This window comes from Myotis nattereri, assembly GCF_964212035.1.
Source record: "Myotis nattereri genome assembly, chromosome: 12".
In the NCBI taxonomy this organism is placed as follows: domain Eukaryota; kingdom Metazoa; phylum Chordata; class Mammalia; order Chiroptera; family Vespertilionidae; genus Myotis; species Myotis nattereri.
The window spans coordinates 26,481,528-26,494,325 of NC_138087.1; the positions used below are offsets into that span (position 1 = coordinate 26,481,528).

At 39.2% G+C, this 12,798-nt stretch overlaps 1 protein-coding gene across 2 annotated transcripts in view; it reads left to right on the plus strand.

Moving 5' to 3' along the window:
* Positions 1-584: 584 nt before the first annotated feature.
* The window catches only part of FREM1 (FRAS1 related extracellular matrix 1), a gene marked incomplete at both ends in the record, with an annotated part of 120,585 nt that continues 108,371 nt past the window's right edge, over positions 585-12,798 (plus strand). For both annotated transcript variants that reach the window (XM_081103710.1, XM_081103711.1), the window contains 4 exons: positions 585-818; positions 5,169-5,263; positions 6,486-6,787; positions 8,378-8,574. In XM_081103710.1, the coding sequence (XP_080959836.1) occupies positions 585-818; positions 5,169-5,263; positions 6,486-6,787; positions 8,378-8,574 (828 nt within the window). The remainder of the gene's footprint in view (positions 819-5,168; positions 5,264-6,485; positions 6,788-8,377; positions 8,575-12,798) is intronic.

Sequence of the window (12,798 nt, forward strand, 5' to 3'; positions counted from 1 at the left end):
GCAGAAGCAAAGAGTTCAACAACTCTCTCTGAACACAGGGGACCACATGCTGCCCTTGGGCAGCTGGCTGGCTGGCTCCTGTTGGACCACACAGCTGACATCTCAACTGGGGCAGGTTGAGTCCGGAAGCAGGAGTTACAAGCAGTGTAATGAAATGACTGCGTTGCCTTTCAGATGGACCTGGAGGTCAAGCCAGTTTATTTGTTTTTAATTTAACTAAAATGATAGGCTGGTTGAAAGATTGCTTTGTTGGTCGGGATCTTTTGAATAGCCACACAAACCTTTTGGTCTCTCTCTTACTTTCCTCCAACCCCTATTCCCATTTGCAGGATTAGAAAAGCACATTAATCTTGCCAGCGTTGTCAGGAGTGATCAGCGAGTTTTATTAAAAGCGTTGGGATTGCCTGAAAGGCCTCCTTGTCTGAGTTTTCAATGAAAGAAGCATGTTAAGAACTTGGGGCACTTTGTCGGGACCCCTTGCCCTGCCCCTTGGACTATGAGCTGACATCCCCGGAAGAAGCACAGAAGCCCTCCTTTGTTGAAGGGATTTCACCGGTGGGCGGAAGCGAGCTGGCCCTGTCGGCATGAGCTCCGTGAGCTGGGCTGGGCTGACCGCCCTGCTGCTGCTGCTGCTCCTGGGCTGGGCCAGCCCCACCTTCATCAGCGTGAACCGTGGGGTCAGAGTGATGAAGGGCAGCTCTGCCTTCCTGTCAGGAGATGACCTGAAGTTTGCCATCCCCAAAGAGAAAGATGCTTGCAAAGTGGAAGTTGTGATGAATGAGCCAGTAACCCAGAGGGTTGGGAAACTCACTCCACAGGTAGGTCATGCCCGAGATTTTCTCTTCAGTAGTGTGTATGAATATGAGTGTGGGAGTGTGTGTGTGGGGAGAGAACACAACACAGAGACAGCCTTTCCAAGAGTTGGAGTAGGCAGTCTCTTGTGTGGTGAGATATGGTCAGTCTTTATGGGTTATCCCTGTCCCAAATGATCTCACCCATTGCTCGTCAGGGCACCTGTGGATAAGGTATCAGGATTTCAAGGCATTTTTAGGACACACCTGTGGCCGCAGAATAGCAAAGTAAAACAGGAGGGCATTTTCCTTTGTTAACATCACTTGACTATTCCCTTGAGTAAGGGAAGAGACGTGGGAAAGAGGTGAAGATAATTCTTTTTAAATATTCTCTGTTCTTCAAAAATGTCTGCATAAAAAATTTTCCTTTACTCAAAACCTCGGAGATCTTGTCATTTAAGGGAATTTTATGCCCAATCCTTTTCTAGGGTGAATAATTGCCTTCTAATTCATTGGGTTTAAAAAATCTATATGATTATACATTGTATTTGCGGAAAGTTGGAGTTTACTTGCATACACAATAGAAATATTGCTTCCGGTTTTCTTACTTGTTTCTACTGTAGCTTAATTATCCTCCCAATGTAAACAATTTTGAGAATATTCAACATTTGGCTTCTGGAAAAATATACCATTTCCATTTGCTGAACTGTGAACATTAATTTTCTTTTTCCTTTGAGTAAAGAACATATTCCTTCCATAAAGTTCAAAAGTGGTGATGGAAGTTGTAGAGGTGGACTGTAGAGACTCAGCTAGATGGTGGCTAAAATTGACATCTCTAGACAGTTTCTTTTTGACACTTAAAGTTATGGTCCAGTTCTGAAGCACCTCAGAATTCTGTGAGGGCTCTCATGTTGGGAGTATTCCTGATGTGATAGTAAACAAATACTTCCCTCCAGTTTCCCACAAGCTTTGCTTTTGCCAGTTAAAGAGCTTCAGGTGAGAGTCTAAAAAATGTTAGCATAGAGTAATGGCCCCAGGCCCCTAAGTGTTTGATAATTGCAGTATCTTTTCACCTTTTCTCAATACACCTGCACTCTGAAAATGTGTTTGATTGACATCTATCACTCAAGGAGAAAGGCGAGACCCAGATGGGCAGGTGACATAAATAAGCTCAGCTGCAAGCAATGGAGACCCAACTACAGGAACAGTGGTCATACAAAAACACCCTTGGAGTTTTGGGAGCAGTAAGATAGGATCCTAATCCTTGGGGACTGAGGTCCCTGGATGGATATGTGTAAGTGCTTTATAAAGACTGATGAACTAATAATTTGATACCCCTTCCAATCAATATATTTTAAAAACATCCAACATTTATTTCAAAGTGAGGATGAATATTTTGTGGGGGAAGAAGAGAAGAAAAATTCCTCCTAGTAGCATGCTGGGGCAACCTTTGGTCTAGCAGTAGTAAGCTCTGGCCCCAAGCATGCATCCCCCACTGAGCAAAACAAAAGCCCTGTTCTTCACCAGATTCTCTCTCCTTAGAAAGCACTTTGGGGAGGAGGTGCTGTTACTTAAGTCAGCCCATGAGGGGTATCTTCCCATCCCAAAGAGCCTGTCACTTCTGAATATATATAGCCCTTTTTCTGAGAGTAATGGACTTGTCTTTATTGTATATTTTCAATGATGTTTCAGTGATCCTCACCACTTGACTGGCTGTGAGGCGCTGGAGAGCAAAAAGGAATCTAAGTGACCAAAACTGGTTTTTTAAAAAAGTTATTTGGTCACAAGGATGAAGGGTTGTAATAAATCTCCAAGTTATCTTCATCTCAAACTTTCCCTGGTTTTAAGGCAAAATTCCATATAGAAACACAATTTGGATCAGAAACAACAATGTGCCTGGCTGACTTAGGAAAGCCCTAACTGCTGGGAAAGGGAGTGAGCCAAGACTGTCCCCATATGATCCCTTAGAATGCTGTGCTCATTAAAAAGACAACACACACACAAAAACAAAACAACAAACAAGTCCTGAATGTTCAGCGACTGTATTTCCAGAGGCAAATTTGACATTTCAGATAGATTTATATCATAGAAAGTAGATGTGTGATTTACACCTTCTAAAATTTATCCTATTAGAAGGGAATCCATTAAAATGTGAAGTTTCATCACCTTTTTTGGGTCAAATATTAGAACTTTATACCATAAAGAAATCTAGATATCCAGAAAGCTTTGTTTCTCAAACTGCCAGGTCATCTTCCTATTTTTATTATAATTTTAACAAAAGACAAGATTGCCAAGGAAAGTCTACTTTTTAAAAAAGTGTGCTTGTTTTTAATGCAGGTTGATTTAACTTGCTCCAGGGATTTATTTCTTAGGGAGTTTTTGAAATGAAGCAAAGCCAAGTACACACACACACACACACACACACACACACACACACACAGCCTACACATTATTCTTTAATAGATCTTAGTAGGATGTTGAAAGCAAGGCTTATGTGAACCCATTTCTAGCAAGATGACTGTATTAGTAACACCCTGCTGGGTAATGAACAGTTTTATTTGATTTGCACAGGAAATGTTTTGTTTAACATCTGTTCAATTAGTGTTTTCATTTCATTACTGAAGTTTGTCTTAGGACCAACAGGTTCATTTTCCTATTGGATATTTGGAAAGGGATTTCAACTGGTAAACACCAGTATCTTCTGTTTAGACAACCCTCCTGATATAGTCAATTAGATAAGGTCAATGGCTGTGTGTGTTTTTTTCATGTTTTAGGGCAAGACTTCCTCACACACAGCACTTCTCACACCTGTCCCAAAGCAAAAAAGGCCCCGGGTAGAAAAACACCCAGGTTTGGTGCTGAGCTTGCTCTTTTGAGTAAGAAGTACAGCACTAAGAAAACATCTCTAGTTTGAACCAGTTTACTGTCATTAAAGTGAGTAATGAGTTAGGAATGTGTGACAATTTAATTATAAATTGTAATTGAAAAGCAGTTGAAGTGGAAAAAAACAAAGCTCGACAGTAATTAGAAAAGGATTTAGCTCTTTTTTGTTTTAGTTAGTAAATTTATGGACAATTATGGTTGTCGCCTTTTATAAAAGGAAAACATACTACGAAACATAAAACAGATGTTTCTTTTAACAAAACAGATTGTCTCTTTATTACCCTGACTATTTGTCAATGATATGGGAAAGGTCTTTCCTTTATTCCTTCTTTGTTGTAAATTAAAAAGAGGAACCAATGATGTCTGTGGGAAAAGATCATTTGTATTAGTGGTAAAGTCTTCTCAGAGAGGATTATGTTGTCTGTAAATGTTTGAAGCTATAACGAGGTACAGGCTAAACATTGTGAACTCAACAGTGATGATGTGTGAATACCTCAAGGGAACAGTAAGTCCTCACTTAACATCATCAATAAGTTCTGCGACTTTAAACTAAACGACGTGTAACAAAACCAATTTTACCATAGGCTAATTGATATAAACAAGAGTTAAGGTCCTACTGCATCTCATCAACATTATAACAAAATGATGTTGAAAGAAACAACATTATCTGAGGACCTGCTGTATTTCCTAGTACTCTACCAAGTCAGAGTGGGCAGAATGAGGGTCATAGTGTAGGTGGAAGAGAAAATACATCTTTTAAAAACTAGAGTTCCCAGTTCTGAATGAGGTGATCCAGTTAATTATAATTTTAATTGAATAGAAGTAATTGCCTTTAGGTTGCTATTTGTCTTACCAGCCATTTCCGTTATTACATGAAGAATAACAGCAGTCTCTCAAAAGTAGATGAGAAACAACTGTGGGTCAGGTTTGGCTCTGACGAACAACATTAGTGTCCATAGTTAGTACCTTTGTTTTTTTTAATATAAAAATGCTATTTGGAAAGGAAGAAATAAAAGGAGAAGAAATATATATATATACAGAACTCATCCAGTATATTCACAGGTTGGGTAATGCATGCCTTTTCATGCATACACATGTAGACCTCCCTTACCCAATTGCTATGAACTATGAATTCCTGATGAGTGTGGGTAAATAACATTTTGATTTATGGAACCATATTTCAAATGCACTGTAGACTATAAAAAGATAATTATTTAGAGAGATGAAGCCACTCCTTAATTTATCTGCTCAAACTACTTGATCTGATTTTCATAATTTAGATATTCTCAAAAGAAGACAAAACTGTATAAGTGGAATGATGAGTGGGCATAGGTGGTGGTGATTAAAACACACACACACACACTCACACATGCACACACACACACCAAAACAAAATAAGATGTTAATAAACCATAATTTCTCCAAGCAGTACTCCACTCACTGCTGGAAAAATTAACTCTTGTACCAATTTTCTCATTTCTTTATGTGAACTAGGTCTTTGACTGCCATTTCCTTCCCAATGAAGTAAAGTATATTCATAACGGGTGCCCAATTCTTGATGAAGACACAGTGAAGCTTACACTTTACAGGTGAGCATCACAGGATCCTTGTGCATTCTTTGCCAGATAATTATTCTGTGCACTTCTTTTTCTGTGGATAGGCATTACTGTGGGGGAGTTACTAGATTCCAAACAAGAAAGCAATCAGTAAGACCTGAATGGGTGAGGTGAGAATTGCAGTCAATGTTCAGTGTTCTTTATTTGTATCATCTTTCTTGGGGCTTTTCTGGGCAAATGATTAGCCCTGTCCCGTTTCCCATTAGAATTCTTGTATAGGTATCTCTGCTTAGATCCAACTATCCCCTTATAATAGAAAATGGAAATTATAAACTATAAATTCTTAATGAGAATTTGGAGGAATATATGTCCCCAAATTCAGTAAAATTATTCTTTTTGATGAGCAGCTGCTTAATTATAAGTTTATCATCTGTTTTTAAATGTATTAGGTAATATCACTCAGCCATAAAAAAGAACAAACTCTTGCCATCTACAACAACATGGAAGGACCGAGAGAGTACTGTGCTGAGTGAAATAAGTCAGACAGAGGAAGACAAATGTCATATGATTTAACTTATATGTGGGATCTGAAAAAACCAAAACAAATGAATAAGCAGAGCAGAAACAGACTCACAGATACAGAGAACATTTTGATGGTTGCCAGATGGGAGGGGGTTGGGGAGACGGGTGAAGTAGGTGAAGGGATTAAGAAGTACAAACTGGCCCTAGCCGGTTTGGCTCAGTGGATGGAGTGTCATCCTGCGGTCTTGAGGGTCCCGGGGTCGATTCCGGCCAAGGGCATGTACCTTGGTTGCTGGCACATACCCAGTGGGGAGTGTGCAGGAGGCAGCTGATCGATGTCTCTCTCTCATCGATGTTTCTAACTCTCTATCTCTCTCCCTTCCTCTCTGTAAAAAATCAATAAAATACATTTTTAAAAAAAGAAGAAGTACAAACTGGTAGTTAGAGAATAGTCACAGGGGTGTAAAATACAGCATAGGGAATATAGTCAATTATATTGTAATAACTGTATGATGTCAAATGGGATATATATTTATTGAGGTCATCACTTCATAACTTATATGAAGGTCTAATCACTCTGTTGTATGCCTGAAATGAACATAATATTGTATGGCAACTTTAATTGAAACATAAAAATTATTTTAAAAAATAAAATAAAAGGGGATGTTGGGGATGGAAAAAAAAAAGTACCTGAGCACCAATAAATGTTGCCTTTGCTTTGTTTTCCCCACAGATTTACTGAGACAGACACTTTCACAGAAACCTTTATCCTGCGTGTCTATCTCCTGGAACCAGACTGTAACATCATCCGTATGAGTAACAATGTCCTGGAGGTGTCTGAATTCCACGGCCTGTCCCGAGCCATTGATAAGAACCTGCTTAGATTTGATTATGATAGGACGCCCAGCCTGGAGTGTACGGTCCGGCTGGACCCTGTGGGCACTCGGCTGCCAGCCCACGGCCAGGTGGTTATGGTGGAGCCTGGGCCAGAAGAACCCCGTGGAGATCAGCCACACAGTTTTTTCCCTAAGTCTCGTACGAAATGTTTTAATAATTATCTGAGGGTTACTAAAACTGACAACAATATCTGTAAATGGTCATCTTCCACTATGAGAGAGTTTGGCTCAGTATAATGTGTAGCTGGTTGAAAAAAATGTAGGGCAGTGGTTAAGAGTAGGGGCTTTGGAGTGAAAGAGATCTGAGTTTGAAAACTGCCTTTGCTATTTATTTCCTGTGTGATTTTACTTAACCTGTACAGCCTCTATGAAATGGGAAAGGATAATAGCTGCTCCATAGGGTTGTATAAGGATGGAGTAAATGAGCACTCAGTACTTCACACAGTATGGCTCAAGAATTATCAGTTGTTATTCACAGCAGCAATGACAGTGGTAGTAAGAATAATTGGTGTATTCATTAAGTATTATTAGGTTACTAGAGGCCCGGTGCACGACATTCGTGCACTTGGGGGAAGCAGTCCCTCAGCCTGGCCTGTTCCCTCTCGCAGTCTGGGAGCCCTCGGGGGATGTCTGACTCACAGCGGGCCTAAGCCATCAGTCGGACATCCTTAGTGCTTGCCAGCCGTGAGCCCGGCTCAGGGCTTCTAGCTGAGCAGAGCTCCCCCTGTGTGAGTGCACTGACCACCAGGGGGCAGCTCCTGCATTGAGTGTCTGCCCCCTGGTGGTCCGTGCACATCATAGCGACTGGTCATTCCTCTATTAGGTTGATTTGCATATTAGTCTTTTATTATATAGGATGAGCAGGTAGAGCTGGTGGGTAGCAGCCATGGTTTAAATCAGGAAAAGTTAATAGATCATTTTCTTCTGTTATTCGTTTAATCAAGATATTTTGGACAACTCTTATATGGCTAATAGTGCTCTAGGCATTATGGGAAGACCAAGAAATATAAAGGGTAATCATAGTCATAGCAACACCGTGAATCTGGACAGCAGTTTAAGGCTAAAGACATGTTTACACATGTCATTGCATTCAATCTTCTGGTTAAGAAATAGAATACCCATTTTGTACTTTAAAGAAATATATAGAAGGCCACTCAAAAACTGACAGGAAGACTGTCATCGAGATGATTATGGTTTTCAGTGGGAGCGAGCAGGTTGGTTCAGTTGGCCAGAGAATGTTTAAGGGGGAATTCACTAAAAGACTAAGTGGAGCTGGAAAGGTATGCAGGGACTCCAGTGTGTGACAAGCATGATGGGGAGAGAATGTCAGTGTGTAGATCAGCCTAATAGAGGTTGTGTGATGGATCCATGGAAGTGGGTGCTGTGAAGGGAGACTGCGGCTGGACCTGGGAAGGCTTACAGTGAGTCGCTGGCTTGTTTATCAGAGATGTTCAAGCATCAGAAAATGCATTTTATTATTTTTTTCTCTCAGTGTAACTTCTGGTGGGCAAGGATCTCATGAGACAACTGGTCAACTATTCTTTTTAGTGAAGGAAATTACAGGCTTTAAGAATAATAACCACCCACTCAGTGAATGATTGGAGGGTACATATGAGCATTCTTGGGGGCACTGAGAGGGAATAAATATCCCCAGGAGAGAGGATTGGCTTTTAAATTTTACATTCACATTGTTCAAATGGCTATCTTAATTCAGTGCTATACATTCCAGAGCTGGGAACAGAACTCAGGTGTCCAGGCGGAAGCTGTGCCCTGGGGCTGAAGAAAATAGGAAGTCTCACGGTGAGCTGTGAGGAGTTCCTGCTGATGGGGCTTCGCTATCAACATAAGGACCCTCCTTCTCCCAACATTGATTATATCTCCATCCGACTGGACCTCACAGACAGCAGGAGTAAGATCGTATACAAGGTAGAGTTTGGGTTATGTGTCTGTGTCCCCAGCTGATCCATGGGGGTGTTCATGTTGGTTCCCATGTCAGGGAGAGTTCCTGAGCCTTGTGGGTGGAACTGCTAAGTGACTCATTAAAACTGTAGGCTTGTTTATTCTGTCAGTAAGTGCTTGAAACAGAGGCTTTTGGATATAACATCATTATAAACAGCTGGGGTGACGGTTACCAGCTAAACAGCTTGGCAGTTTTCTATCTCTGGACTGGGACCAGTTTCATGCTTCCCTTCTTCCCCACTCCCCCCTTCCATGTCTTCAGCTTGTCATGTGACCTTTTGTAACACCTCTTGGATGCCTCACTTCCCCCTTCTTTATTAGAACCACTTTTCAGCTGGTAGAGAAAATCAGGGTCCACATACCCCCGCTGTGAGGCCACAGGAAACTGGGAGGGAGGGGACCTCAGCCCCTCTGTTATGGGTTTAGCAGATTACGTCCTTTTCACTCTTTCGGATTTTGAGGTGGAGGACTGGATCATCAAGGAGACAGGCCTCCAACAGCCTCCCCCATCTTCCAATTTCTTTTAAACTCTCCTGCCCTTTCCTCCTCTTGTTCTCTTCACATTGAAATGATGACATAAAGTGGAATCAACTCATCTGAAATATTTAACATGCTACTCTACCGCGTCATGTACTCTATGATTTATTTATTTGGGTAGTTGAGGAGACTGTGTACCATCTGAAACAGTTTGGATTTTTTGCTGATATTCAATAGTCCAAGATTATATTGGTGAAAGACCGTCATTGCTCACAGTCTGATTTCTCCCTAGGATTTCTCCTGTGATCCAAACATTGAACATTATTATCCCTCAGGAATTGATAAGACATGATATAATAAGGAAATGGTAAAATAGGATCAGAAAATTTTAGAATTGAGATTTGGGAAAAACTTTGAGGTAGATTTGAGTCTAACATTTAATAGTTAAGATCATGATGCTGGGCACAGATGGTTTGGGTTCAAAGGTCTAGCTGTGTGACTTTGAACTTTATGCTTTATTTCTTTAATCTTAAAATGGGGGTAAGAATACCTACTTTTTAGAATAATTGAGAGAATTATATGATGTAATACTTATAAAGCACTCGGCACAAAGCCTGGCACATAGTAAGCACCACACAAAAGCCAGTTAAAAAGCCACCCAGTAAAAAAAACCTGGTCATCAGCCAGGGTTGAAGTAACTGGATTAGCCCATCTTATTGTATAGTTGTGGCCAGAGGAATTGTATACCTTGCCCAAACATACACGGCTCATTTATGGCTGAACCAAGACTAAACTCTAGGTCTCCTAACTACTAGGGGATGTCTTCTGCTTGTTTTGATGTTTTGATGTGAAACTCCTTTACTTTTAATGCTTTCTTAGCTCCATAAAAAACAAAACAGTAGATCCCCCCTTTTTTTTTAACTTGATTGATTTTTCTTCTTTTTTCTTTCTATACTGAGTTAGAGCTTTATTTATATTTTCAGATCAGTTTTATTGGGAGTTGACCCCTTTAAAGCACCTTCTTAGTTTATTTAGAATTAACCTATTCCATAGTCAATTTGGCATGTCATACAACAGATTATCTTATGAATATAAAGTTAATATGCTCACTGCAAAGAGTATTTAAAAAAAAACACTGAAAGCAAAATAAGAAGTAAAACTACCTATATTTCTACCATTTTTAGATACACACACACACACACACATACACACATACACACACGGCGGGGAGGCATGCACACCAAAGTTAGTTTTGTTTTATGGAGTTAAATTTATGCTCTATTTAAAATTTTATATTTTTATGCTTGTGTAAGTCTATACTTATCAAATTATTTTACCGATAATTTTTTTCTAAAAATTTAAAGGTTTTCTTGTTTATCTTTGCCTCTTTAATCCACTTGCAATAAGTTTTATTATATTTTGAAACACAGGAAGAGTTTTTTCCAAGTAGCCAAAATTTTCAACACTATTGTTGAATAATTAACCTGTTAACCTTGATTTTCAATGATTCTTTTAAGGTATAGAAAGATACTACTTCAAAGTTATCTCTTCTGTTCTTCGATTTGCCTATTTATTGCTTTGTCAATTCTGGGTTATTTTAAATATAATGGGTTTATAATACACTTTAATATTTTACAGGCGGGTTCTTCCTCATCACTCCTTTACAAAACTTTCTTATTCATTCTCACCTATTCTTAGTTCTAGATAAATAATTTAATCATTTATGTTAGTTTAAAAATAAGCCCCTATGTATTATTATCAGGATTCAGTTAAAACTACAAGTTATTTAGGGAAGAAATAGAATAGTAGAAGATTTACTGTATTTAGTCTTCTCACCCAGAAGCGAGGTGTCTTACTTCATCTAGGCAAATGTTCTTTGATATGTCTCTTTAAAGTTTGCAGTTTTCTTCATGCAAGTTGACCACACTTATGAAAGCCAGTCCTAGGCAGTTTGTTTTTGTAAACTTATTGCGAATAGGCTCTCTCCCCTCCATTATATCTTCTAATTGGTTACTGATGAGAAATAGGAAAGCGATTTTTTTGGTATAATTTTCTTCTCTCTGGATTTTTTTTTTCTCTTGGATTCAATTATTCTAAGAACGTTTCAATTCTTTGGGCCTTTACAAACCATAATTATATCTTTTACTAATCATGATAATTTTATCTTTCCTTTTTCAGTAATTGTTCCTGTTATTTCTGGTCTCTTCTCCACTGAGTTGGCCAGAATAATATTAAATATAATGATGCTTATCAGAAACCTTGTCTTGTATAAATTATCATATCAACTGCCCACTCTGTTTTTTTTTTTTTTTGTTTTGTTTGTTTTAGTGCTTCTTGCCTTGGATTTATCTTTCTTTGAAATTGATATGGTCACTTTTGGTTTTTTATTTTCTTACATGATAACTTTGGGTCATCCTTTTACTTCTAACCTTTGTATATAATTTTATTTCAAATGCTTCTTGTGCAAGACACACATAATTTTATATTTAACTTCAAAATATTTGTCTTAAAGAAAGGCATATAAGCTATATTTTTGTATATATATATATGAGTTTTTTTCCTTTTGTTTTTTTGCGTTGCTTATTAAAAAGCTGCCTTACAAGACAGGCTAAATTTTTTCTGGCTTTATCTGTACTTATTTGGAAATCCTTTATCCCACTTTGTGTTTTACCAGATTAAATTCTAGATTTAAAAAAATTATTTAACCTATGTTTTTATATTTAAATTAAAAAAATAACAAGCTCACTGGCTCCTTCCTATAGATGATAAGGCTTGATCCTAGTTATCCTTTTTCCTGGCTATTACCCACCTCTCAGGCTTTGTTTATATAATCTGCAATTTTAATTCTAGCATATGTTTGTTATATTTTATTGTTTCACACATAGTATTATTTCTTACATCTTCTATTTCAAGTAAGCTCTTTTGACATTTGTATTCATTTTCTTAACATGTTTAAATTAACATTTATTTAGACTTAACTCTAGGTTTAATTGGTCATATTGTTCAGCACCAGTCCTTTTATATGGTGATTTCTCCATTTTTGAATTTTCAAATGATGAATCTTCAGATAGATTTTTAAATGGCAAGTGAATACATTCTTTTGTCTTCATAAACCACACAGGAGGGGTGCTGATTGTCTTCCCTGTTTCTTGCAGGGCTCTCTTCTTTAGAGCGCATTGCTAGCTAGTTTCTGAACTTCCAGGCTGTGGGGCAGGTGGTTTGGCGGGAGTGTTGGAGAGAGAAGTCTTATTTGATCAGCCACTATGCTGACTTCGTGCTCTTTGAGTCTGGCAGATGTTTCAAGCTGCTCCTTTGTCTCTGGGCCAGTTTCATGGTTCATTGGGAGACACCCCTGAATGGAGGCCTCTTCCCCCAGATCGCTCATCTCAGGAGGATGCATTTCTGGCCTGAGTGGGCACTTGAAATTCCTCCTGCAGCTCCTAGGATATGATGGCCACCTCCAGCTTCTTGCTGCGGGGATTCTTTGGCCTTTCAAGGAAAGGCCAGGGTCCAGGGTGACCCTAACGGTCAGGGTCCAGGGTGACCCCAGACCAACTCTCTGTCCTCCTTGGCTTGTATCTGGGAGCATTCTTGTATTATTTCCGGCCACACACAAGGACAGTAGGCTGAGCCCAGCACAGCCACCATTATTCTCCTGCCTCTGGCCGCATAGCTTCCTCAGGTCTGAGCCCAGCATCAGCCCTCTGTATGTCC